The 12,326-nt window shown below is 35.4% G+C and overlaps 1 protein-coding gene across 19 annotated transcripts in view; it reads right to left on the bottom strand.

The window, feature by feature from the left end:
- LOC105478006 (mirror-image polydactyly 1) overlaps window positions 1-12,326 on the bottom strand; it is a 402,680-nt gene that overhangs the window by 49,621 nt on the left and 340,733 nt on the right. For 2 of the 19 annotated variants that reach the window (XR_011625930.1, XM_071100293.1), the window contains exon 14: window positions 11,045-12,325. The exons of the other annotated variants lie outside the window; for them this stretch is intronic. Coding sequence is in view for 1 of the 2 variants with exons in the window: in XM_071100293.1 (XP_070956394.1) it covers window positions 12,314-12,325 (12 nt within the window). In the remaining variant the exon portion in view is untranslated. Of the gene's footprint in view, window positions 1-11,044; window position 12,326 lie in introns of those variants that run through there. 19 annotated transcript variants of the gene reach the window in all.

Here is a 12,326-nt window from a genome sequence, read left to right on the forward strand (position 1 = left end):
ATTACTAATCAGGTATGAATTAATTTGTCGATTTCTACTATAACTTCAAAATTAATCAAATCTAATTCAGCCCTTCTCCCCAAACCATTTTGCTATGTAAAAAGTTATCAGCCAGGTATTGTGGTGCATGCCTGTGGTCCCCAATTCTAGGAAGGCTGACGTTGGAGGATCGCTTGAGCCCAGGAGACTGAGGTTAGAGTAAGCTAAGACTGTGCCACTGCACTCCAGACTGGGTAATAGAGCAAGACCCTGTCTCCAAAAGAAAAGAAAGGGAAAATAAAGCAAAGGAAAAAGAAACTGAAAAAAGATAAAGAATTACTGGAATAAAGGAAACAAAGAAATAATGTAGATAATTTAGCTCCTAAGATACATAATTACACAAAGTACTGTCGTTCACTCATTTATGCATATTTGTTAGGTAATTATTTTGTGAATAGCACCTTCTAAACACTTGTTCTATACAGCCTTTTAGGTGTTTCTACTGTAGATATATATCATATGAAGTCTTTTTACAAAATTCTCTGTAAGGATAGATTATAAAAGGAGTTTTCATCCATAGCAAGTTATAATACCTTTTTCAAGTGGCTAAAAGGTTTTAAATACTGTGAACGAGAGAGTGTGTTAGATAGGAAAACAGTGATAAAGTGAGAATAAGCTGTACTCAGATCTCACAATTCCTGGGTCATTTTATTTACCATGCTGCATTAAGTTTGACTTTTAGATTTACATTAACATTAAGAAGTTACTTCATGCCTTGATATTCAGCAAGAAACTTGGATTTACTGTTGAGATTAAATAGAACACAGAAAAAACTTGGTATGTGTATATTCAACTGTGCTTAGATTAGATATATGACATTCCCTTTTCAATGTCATTAATATTAAAAGTAGACAAGGTACCAAAATATTACCTATATTTTAAACATTGACTACTATCTTTTAGGTAACCTTGAAAAATGAAGCTCGCCAATCAATCATATCATCAGTTAATATCTACTTAGGTGAATAATAAACATAAAAGTTAGATATGAAAATTAAAATATGTGAAACTTTGTTTACTTTTGTTTCACCTCCTTTAAAAATGAGAACACAGAAAATAAAGCAATATTTCCTTCTTTATAGTATCACTAAAATAATTTTATTTCAACTTTTGGATTTTAAAATACTACCTTTGGTATAATTTTACTCAAGGCTTAATTAAGGTTTTGTAAGTTAGATGTCTAGATTGTTCCCTGGATTCCAGTTGGCCCATGGCAGCACTAAGTGTATTGGATGATACTATCAGGAAAGTACGTAACAGAAGATAATGGAGTTATTTTGCTTAATTCCCTAAAAACATTAGAAAGTGACTGAGATAATAGAATAAATTAAGATTAAGTTACAATTTTATTGGGCTCTTTCACTTTGTCTATCAGGGGATATTTAAATCATATGTAACATCCCCAAGAAAACTCAATTCCCATAACAAGCCCATGAGGCTCCATAAGGGTAGGGACAATGTATTTACCCCTGTATATTTGGTAACCAGCCCAACAGGCTCTCAAAAATCAATAGAATATTGTTTATGAATAAATATAGCACACATATGTTGGGAATAAGGAGTACATTTACATTTCTTATTTTAAAGTAACGGGCTGAAATTTTGATGCTGACCTCCTAAAGGTAGGTTTCAAGAATAAAAGAAAGTCAATTAATTGATGTGAAGATTTATAGTATATAGTTTGTCAATAATCTTTGCAGAATAACATTGAATGATAGAGCAGTTATCTAAAAAGAACAGATTTCTCTCACTTGGTTTGGTGAGAAATATGTTAGATAAAATTTCACCCTAAGTAATAACTAAGTAAAGGTATTTCAGTTCCTCTTGTTCTTCGTCTTCTTTTTCTTCCTTTGTCTTCTTCTTCGTCGTCTTCTTTTCTTCTTTTTCATCTTCTTCTTTTCTTCTTCACCTTCTTTCTCTTCCCTTTTTTTTTTTTTTTTTTTTTTTTTTTTTTAGAAGGAGTCTTGCCAGGATGGAGTGCAGTGGCATTATCTCAGCTCACTGCAACCTCCAACTCCTGGGTTCAAGGGCTTCTCCTGCCTCAGCCTCCCAAGTAGCTGAGATTACAGGGATGTGCCATCATACCCAGCTAATTTTTTGTACTTTTAGTAGAGATGGAGTTTCACCATGTTGGTCAGGCTGGTTTCAGCTCTTCTTTTGATTTCATAATTTGTCAGAAGAAAAAAGAAGAAGCTTACAAATGAATGAAGTTGCCTTGAATGTGGACTGCTTATGCATCTTCTATGGAAGAAGCATCGGAGTCAAAAATAAGCAGGCATGTGACAGAAAGTAGGAAAAAACAAATTCAGTGTCAACCATTTCAATGATCCCATTTAAAATTAATTGATTTCTAAGAATTGTAATGGGGTACATCAGTGGTATTTTTAAAAAAGGATGTAGATGAGTGAGAAAGTCTCTCTTTTTGCCTTATTCTTGTGTTTGTGTTTTACTCTCCTACTCCCCATGTGAGCATATGCTTAAGTTACAACTGAAGGCTCATAGAGTATCTTGATGTATCCTGATTTCTTTCAGCTGGAAATGGAGTTTGTTGGTTACATCATTGTCTTATTTAAAACATCACAGTTTCACTATTTTTAGAGTGTCTTTTGTTAAAAATTGAGTGATAAGTTGTTTCCTTCTTAAATATTGTTTTGAAAACTGCCCAATTATACTGTCCTCACAGTCTTTTTCTTATGGGGAATCAATCCTTGGTTTCAAGATAAGGATAAAATGAATAGAAATCTGAAGTATAATTTCATTCATGGTATTATTGGACTTTCAGGTAGCCACTGCTTCTTTCTGGCAGTCTAAAATTGCATTTTATTGGGCTTAGATATTTTACAGAGTCCTAATCTTTTTACATAAATAAGAGTGATTTACTTTTCTAAAACATCAAATTTAGTTGCTATATAACCACGAATAGGCAGATTGCTCTGAAATTGTTATGATGCATACTCATCATAGACTATACTTTATTTAATTAGTATAACATCACAACATAGAAAATAGAAAATGTTATAAAGCCCATACCACATATGTTTATATTTTCATTTATCACAAAATAGTGTAGAAACATATATACTTCTTTTGTATTTTATAGACAAGGAATTCTTAATGCAGAGAAAGACTGAAGAATTAAGAGGTTACTCAGAACCATCTTACTCTATGAAATAATAAATGAACAAGAAAAAACATAATATGTTACTAGCATGATATATATACATAAGCTAATAAGCAAAGATTTACAGCAACTATTCATTAATATTAACTAGATGATTTACTCAAAATAGGTATTTCTACCAAAGTTAGGTAACAAAACACATACCAAAAGAGGTAGATACTGCATATTGCCCAAACCTAAACTAATCTAAGGAAAAATAACAAATTACAATTTTCACATGTCGTGTTTCGTAGAGTTTCTGAAAATCCTTGAGGATTTTACCAGGAGACAGGTTTGAGACTATTCTCTTAGTAAGACTGTAAGACTGACTTTCATTTTTTTTTCCTGATTCCTGATTTTCATATGCCACTTGTAAATGTAATTTTCATTCTTTAATATCCATTCACTTCACAGTTAATACTTTTCAAGCACCATAGATGACTTGAAATTAAATCACATACATCTTTCTTTTATGCGTTAAAGTGTTAGTAGTAAGGATTAATGGGCTTTATTCTCAGTACCTAGATTATTCTTTGGTAGTAAGTTAGTAACATAGGAACAAATTAACTCTTTTGAACTGACAGGACACTAGTAAACTATATCAGGGACTGAGTTACAATGATCTTAAGTGTGAATTACACTTATGTTCAAATTTATTTACTGTGAGTGATCACAGAGATAGACTTTTCATGTGATTTCCTTTAGACTTACAGTATTTGTACTGTTAACAATATATATAGATCTATGTATTCTAGAAAATATCCGGAAATTGGCAGCAAATAATTAAGGTCTCATATATTTATAATGATTATGATTTAGAGAGTTATGGAAGATACTTTGTCAATTTTTTTTGGAATAACAAACATTTACTCAAAAATGGGTAAGTAATACATAGTCACCCTCCATCCCTTAATGCCTCTTCCTCTCCTTTTGAACAGATGGGTAATGTATGGGCATGGGAGGTGGAAAGGACACAAGGACTGGCCCACCACCTTCTCTGTCCCCCAAGATGACAGCTTATAGAGCAGAGGAGGCAAATAGGTCCCCTTCCCTCCTCTCAAGGTACCATATGGTCACCTAAAGCGCCAGCTCTGTAAGGCCAAATGAAAATTATTGTTTCATCTTAATTAGCAGAACAATTCTCATCTGTGTGCTAAGAAAATAGTCACAAACCTGTCTCCTGATAAAATCCTCAAGGATTTTCAGAAACTCTACAAAACATGACATGTAAAAATTGTAATTTGTTATTTTTCCTTAGATTAGTTTAGGTTTGGGTGATATGCAGTTATCTGCCTCTTCTGGTATGTGTTTTGTTACCTAACTTTGGTAGAAATACCTGTTTGAGTAAATCACTTAGATAATATGAATGAATAGTTGCTGTAAATATTTGCTTATTAGCTTATATATATATACATATCATGCTAGTAATAAATTACTTTTTTTTCTTGTTCATTTATTATTTCATAGAGTAGGATTGTACTAAGTAACCTCTTAGTTGTACAGTACAGGTAATACAGAGAGAAGGAAGGCTTCAAGGGAATTGAACTTGGTCCTGTAGAATGGGTGGGATATGAAAAAGCAAAGAGGAAAGAAAAGGGGGTAAGGTATAGAAAAAAAGCAGCATAGGTGAAGCACAGGTACAAGGATGAATATAATCTATGAGAGGAACTGAATAGAGGTCAGTCTGGCAGGAACAAAGAGAGGCAAATAAGCAAAGATTTACAATAACTATTCATTGTCCATCTTCATCATGTGCCTTCTTAAACAAAATAATTAGTAAAATTCTTTCTGGTTGGGCACGGTGGCTCATGCCTGTAATCCCAGCACTTTGTGGGGCCAAGGCGGGTGGATCACAAGGTCAGGAGTTTGAGGCCAGCCTGGCCAACATGGTGAAACCCCGTCTCTACTAAAAATAGAAAAATTAGCCGGGCGCGGTGGCGGGCACCTGTAATCTCAGCTACTCGGGGGGCTGAGGCAGGAGAATCACTTGAACCTGGGAGGCGGAGGTTGCAGTGAGCCGGGATCATGCCACTGCACTCTAGCCTGGGTGACAGAGTGAAACTCCATCTTAAAAAAAAAAAAAAAAAATCCTTTCTACATGCAGTCTCCAGCTGCTTATATCTGGACTTTAAAATATTCACACATCAGGCTACTTCTGATAATTCTCAGTCTGAATGACATCACTTCAGAAAGTGATCTGCTGTTTGCCCAGTAGAGGAGTTACATATTATTGCCTTTTGAAGGATGATACCTCAAACTGCAGCCTTGACATCTGGCCTATCTTTGAACGGCTTGAGATACAGCTCTTATGAATAATCTTTATCATTCAGAATAACTTTGGACATTCTGACTTTTAGCACTAAACTCCATGGAAAGAGTTTAATTATTTGGGAAATGGGGTTATACAATCTAAACTGCTGTCATTCCAAAGAAATTCTCATGGGTATTTCTATTATTCCCAGAGAAGAATCCTTACAAGCCCTTCCTTTCTTTTCCTTGTCAGTTTCTAGAAGCCAATTTTGATGAGTTTTATATCTGCCATCTGGCCGTACTTTTTTCAAACTCAACTTAATATTTTTTCTCATAAGTTTATAAGTTAGGGTTACACAAAAAGAAAATGAAATTAGTTCTTAGTATTGAAATGAAGACGTTCTATTAATGGCACTGTGTTTTTCCTATCTCTTATGCAGAGAACCTTAAAATGCTGAATTCTTTACCCTTCACATCTAGTTGGTCATTAAATCACATTTTGCCAATAGTGTTTCTGATACGAATTTCTTCCTCCCATTCTCACTGCTACCAACCTACATCAGCCCATCATTTGTCTATCTTAAAATACTATACTATCATGACTGCTTCTTAGCTGGTACTCTTACCTGTAACACCAACCTGATTTAATTAATCTTCCAATGCTAAGTGAGAGATCGATGTTCCTAAAATGCTATTTTCATCAAGTAGTCATCGCTGCTTTAAAAACTCTACACTGGCTTCTTATTTCCTATCACATGAAATCTAAATGTCTTTGCATACTTTTGAAGGCTCTGAGTAATTCAGACTAGTCTTGCTTATCTGATCTCATGCTCCAGGAGCCTCTGCTCCTGCCAGGGTGACCTCTCTGCAGCTCCTTTCATAGATTATATTTACTCTTGTACCTGTGCTTCATCTCTGCTACTTCTCTCCTCTGTATTACCCTCTCTTCTTTCCCCTGTGCTAATTCATATCCCACCCATTCTACAGGGCCATGTTCAATTTCCTTGAAGCCTTCCTTCTCTCTGTATTACCCTGTACTGAACAACTAAGAGGTTACTTAGTGCCATCCTACTCTATGAAATAATAAATGAACAAAGAAAATTATGTTAATATATTACTAGCATTATATATACACATACATATACACAAATTACAACATGCCAGATACTTTTTAACTTAATTATATTTGCAGGCACTTGAACCCTCTCCAAATATTTAGGTACAAGTATGTTTACTGTAGCAGTATTAGGAAACAACTCAAAACCAGTGGTATAAACCTATCACAGGCAAAGGAGGTATGAAATGCTTTTAATATATCCAACCAGTAGTGCTAAATACATGACACAATTTTTTCGATTAGCTGTCTTTCTCTATATCTTGTAATAACAGTAACAGAGATGAAAATAAAATCAATTTTGTTGCTTTTTTCTTACACTAGTCTACATTTTCCACTAAAATCCTACATCTTTCCAAAAAGTGATAAAATGTTTTAAATTCCATCAAGTAGTCAGACTAACAAGAAATTTTTTGTATTAATGCTTACAATGAAATGGCCAGAAGAGGTGTTGCCAACTGTAAAAAACAAGTTGAAAGAGTTATTCATACTTGTCACCTTTTTGCCAAAAACTTCCCATAGGTATAGTACTTCGAATGCTATGTTCATATACCTGAAGATTTAAATCACTCACATTAATCGATCAAAGACTCTGGTCCACTATTTTGACATGCTTACTGAGAACAGAGGATGACTGACTATTCTCAAGGAAGTTATTAACTTCTGTCCAAACCTTCTCTCTCAGTCTGTGCAAACCATAGCAGTGAAGCTCTTTGATGGGACACACACTGCCTTTTTCAGCTTCACATCATTCTTTTCTATTAGGATACCAGTGTCTTTGAAAGTTATTAAAAAAGCATGTTTAAAAAGTATAGAAATTTTGAATACAGACTTTCTCAGTATTTGTACCATTGTGTATTGTCTGGAAATTACTAATCAGTGTTTATAGTTTTAAAAGTCTATAAAGAAGTTGACAGTGTTGAAGACACTAACATTTCAAAGTTAATTTTAGCACTATGAATATACACACATTTGTTTTTATCTTTCTTGGGCACATCAGTAAAAATTTTTATTGACAAATAGGCTAAACCCAAATTAAATTCTAGCTATTACTATATATCTTTACAAATTTTGCAACTTAGATCACTCAGAGAATATTATAATATATTTTATAATTAGAGGGCAAGATGAAATGCTACCTTCCTGCTATTAAAAAACAGAACTATATTTCTCTCTTTTCCATGTACTTGAAGAGAGTTAAAAATACACAGTTCCTCAAGGATATCTCTAAAAATAGCCTAATTGTTTTTCTAATTGATCCAGAAACTTCTTCTAACAGTTCTAAATATTCTTTAACTCAAGAATTCCACTTCCAGGAATTTGTTTCCTCTGTAATAATCGCAGCTGGGCGCGGTGGCTCACGCCTGTAATCTCAGCACTTTGGGAGGCCGAGGTGGGCAGATGACGAGGTCAGGAGATGGAGACCATCCTGGCTAACACGGTGAAACCCCGTCTCTCCTAAAAATACAAAAAATTAGCTGGGCGTGGTGGCCGGCGCCGGTAGTCCCAGCTACTCCCGAGGCTGAGGCAGGAGAATGGCGTGAACCCGGGAGGCGGAGCTTACAGTGACCCGATATCACGCCACTGCACTCCAGCCTGGGCGACGGAGCGAGACTCCATCTCAAAAATAAATAAATAAAACCAAATTACCTGCTTTTGTCACAGAACTTGCACTCTGGTCTACAAAAAAACAAACAAACAAACAAAAAAACGTATAGGATACATTTTTGAGATTCAAATTATACTTTTATAAAATTGTGTATTGTCTGGAAATTACTAATCAGTATTTATAGTTTTTAAAGTCTATAAAGAAGTTGACAGTGTTGAAGACACTAACATTTCAAAGTTAAGTTTAGCACTATGAATATACACACATTTGTTTTTATCTTTCTTGGGCATGTCAGTAAAAATTTTTATTCACAAATAGGCTAAATACTTCCCTTAAAATAGTGATTACATTCACCAAATTGTAAAGAAAGACGCTATGGGGAGGAGTAAAAACAGCTTTCATCTGGTTTCAATGAAAACTTGAGGCTTTAAAACAATTTTAATTGTGTATCTATTTTGTTTTCTCCATTAGTGGCCCATCCTTCAAAATCTAGCTGGAGGCCGGGCACAGTGGGTCACGCCTGTAATCCCAGCACTTTGGGAGGCTGAGGCGGGCAGATCACCTGAGGTCGGGAGTTCGTCACCAGCCTGACCAACATGGAGAAACTCCGTCTCTACTAAAAATACAAAATTAGCCGTGGTGGCACATGCCTATAATCCCAGCTACTCGGGAAGCTGAGGCAGGAGAATTGCTTGAACCCGGGAGGGGGAGGTTGCGGTGAACCGAGATAGCGCCATTGCACGCCAGCCTGGGCAACAAGAGCGAAACTCTGTCTCAAAAACAACAAAACAAAACAAAGCAAAAAACAAAAAGCAAAATCTAGCTGGAGCCTGATGCAAAAGGACATCTTCTCCAGAAAAAAAAAAATTACAAATCTCTCCTTCAAAAAAACCTTTCATGTGTGGCATTTGACATTTTCTTTTTACTTAACCCAACTAATATGTAGTTTTGCATCTCATTAAAAATAAAACTTAACTAGTTTGTCAGATTCTAGAAAAAAAACTTTAATAACAAAGAGATAAAGTTTTGGAGAAATGTTGAAATATAAAAAGTTCCCAGTTGGGACAAATTTTTAATAACAAATTCAGCCTTGTCTGTTGTTACTATATCAACTGGTATTATAAAATAGCATATACATGGCTGGGCGTGGTGGCTCACGCCTGTAATCCCAGCACTTTGGGAGTCCCAGGTGGGCAGATCACAAGGTCAGGAGACCAAGACCATCCTGGCTAACATGGTGAAACCCCGTCTCTACTAAAAACAAAAACAAAAACAAACAAAAAATTAGCCAGGCATGGTGGCAGGTGCCTGTAGTCCCAGCTACTTGGGAGGCTGAGGCAGGAGAATGGCGTGAATCCGAGAAGCAGAGCTTGCAGTGAGCTGAGATTGTGCCACTGCACTCCAGCCTGGACTACAGAACCAGACTCTGTCTCAAAAAAAAAAAAAAGAAAAGAAAAGAAAAGAAAAGAAGTACAAGTCCACTTTGCCTTTCCAAGTGCCTTCTCACTGTAGTATAGCAATAATTCTAAACATAGCATAACAAATTCCTTATCAGGAATAATAGTCATTCTGTGTAAAATGCATTTAGTTGATAGGTTTTGCTGTGTGTAGCATTTCTTAGAAAAAAAAAAAAAACAAATATACAACTACATTGACTAGAGAGGCTTGATTATGAGACACTAATATTTAGTCAAATTGTTAAGAAATCATATTTTAAGTTATCACATTTTTGGTGATTCTTCTTTCTCTATAACTTTAACAACATTTGATATGTCATAGTCTCTTAGAAATACTATGATAAAGAAGCCATTAAGCGTATCCTCTACTTTTTCCCATTTATTCTCTCCCTCATTGAGGAATATTCAATACACATCATAGAGGAACAAATTTAACTGAATGAGTTCTCCTTAATTTCAACAATTACTATGGGCACAAAACAATATAAAATTTTCACTGGGTATCTTTATTGTTAATTCATCAGGTCCAACTTTTTTATGGACAAGTAGGCTATATGCATAATCCTTTAATGTACAATTTCAAAGTTCAGAAAGCTCTGAAAAACAAAAGGTACTTTGATAAGTTTGCTGCACTCCTGTTGCAGCAAAACCTGACTTGATTTAAGGTGACAATTCACATATATCTCATTGCAAAAATATTCATGTGTTTGATTATAGGGTGCTTTCTGGAACAACATCCCTTTATAAGATTTGGAAAATTCTGAATTATGAAACACATATAAACCCAAGGGTTTTAAGTGAGGGATATCGATTCGATTAGATTCTATGTTATTCCTTTAGTAGGTGAACAATATTGTTCATGTGCCGTAGCAAATTCAGTATTTTAAAATCATATTTTTGGAGGTTCTAAAATTGAAGATATTACACTCTATGGTACACTCTAAAAAGTAATAAAGACTTACAGCAACATAGCCCAAAGAGTTAATGGAATATATGGTTTTCACAATGATAACACCTTCCTTGATTCACCCAAGTTGGAGACAGACGTCCTTTCTAAGTGTTCCCACATACTATACACTTCCCCTATTATGATTGCTGTTTACTAGTCAGTGTCCCTTGCTAGACTGTATGCTCAGTGATGTCAGATGCTGCTGCCTTGAATTATATTTTACCAGTAATTCTCAGTGCTTGCCTCACTGCTTGGTGCATAGCACATGCTTGATTAAAATAATAATTGAATTGGAGGGCAGAAGAAGTAAGTTTCAAAGAATTCTTTAAGTACCTTCAAATAACTCAAGGTAGGACAGGAACTACTCTCATTCAACTTCCATCCTTTCATTATTTAAGGACCCCTTTTATTCTTATTTCACCAAAATATTTTAGCAGCTGTCCATTCATGCTCATTTTATTTCCAGTTTGTTTTTTTTTTTTTTTTTTGGTAGTCTTTCATGTTAATGATTATACATCCCTTGTCCTTTTAAAGTAAGCTTCAGGCCGGGTGCGGTGGCTCACACTTGTAATCCCAGCACTTTGGGAGGCCAAGGCAGGTGGATCACGAGGTCAGGAGTTCAAGACCAGGCTGACCAAGATGGTGAAACCCTGTTTCTACTAAAAATAAAAAAAAAATTAGCCAGGTATGGTGGTGGGTGCCTGTAATTCCAGCTACTCGGGAGACTGAGGCAGAAAATTGCTTGAACCTGGGAGCCAGAGGTTGCAGTGAGCTGAGATCGCGCCACGGCACTCCACCCTGGGTGACACAGCGAGACTCCATCTCAAAAAAAAAAAAAAAAGAAAAAGAAAAAGAAAAACTAAGATGTCAAGACGAACATCCACCTGGATGTTTTACATACTACTGAAATTTACATACTACTGAAATTCAACCTGCTAAAGATGTCATTCCATTTCACTCTGTTCTTCCTCCAGTCTTCCAAATCTCAGTAAATGGTATTCCCATCTATCAGACTGTTCAAGACAATTATCTGGGAGCTCTCCTCGACACCCTGTATCTTTCCAGAAAGTCTACTGTCCAAATTTATCTCATCTCACTATTTCTCTCAATCTCCCCCCACCAACATCCAAGTTATCACAATTTCTCATCAGTTCTATTTCTTCCTAGTGAGTCTCTCTATTTCTACTCTTGTCTCATTCCAATTATCTTCCACATAGTAGTCAGTGTTAGTCTTTTAAAAATGCAAATCAGAATATATCCCAGATTGAAATCCATCAACAACTTCCACTGTTGTAAGATAAAGTCAAAAAATGGGAAATAACAGACAAAAACCACAACGGGAGTTAAATGGTTCTATAAGATCTGACTCTGCATACTACTCCATCCTCTTTTTTGCTCCAAGCAGCCATTATTTTGCTGCAAAAATCTTCCTTCAGTTTCTCCAACAAGCCAAGTTATTTGCTTCGGCTTCCATACAGAAGGCTATTTCTCCAGGCTAATTCCTATTTATACTTCTGGTCTTAGCTTAGATAAACACCTCTTCCCTTACCACAAATCTAAATCTACCTGTTATACTTTCCTAGCGTTCCTAGGAATTTTTCCTCATCATATTAAATGAATTTATAATTATATACTTACGTGTATGAATATTTTAATATGTCTCTCCTGAAAGATTTACTTTATGAGGTAAAGGTACAGTGAGGTCAAGATACAGTTTGAGTTTGTTCATCAGTGCCTAACACAGTGCC

The sequence above is a fragment of the Macaca nemestrina genome, chromosome 7 (assembly GCF_043159975.1).
Source record: "Macaca nemestrina isolate mMacNem1 chromosome 7, mMacNem.hap1, whole genome shotgun sequence".
In the NCBI taxonomy this organism is placed as follows: Eukaryota; Metazoa; Chordata; class Mammalia; order Primates; family Cercopithecidae; genus Macaca; species Macaca nemestrina.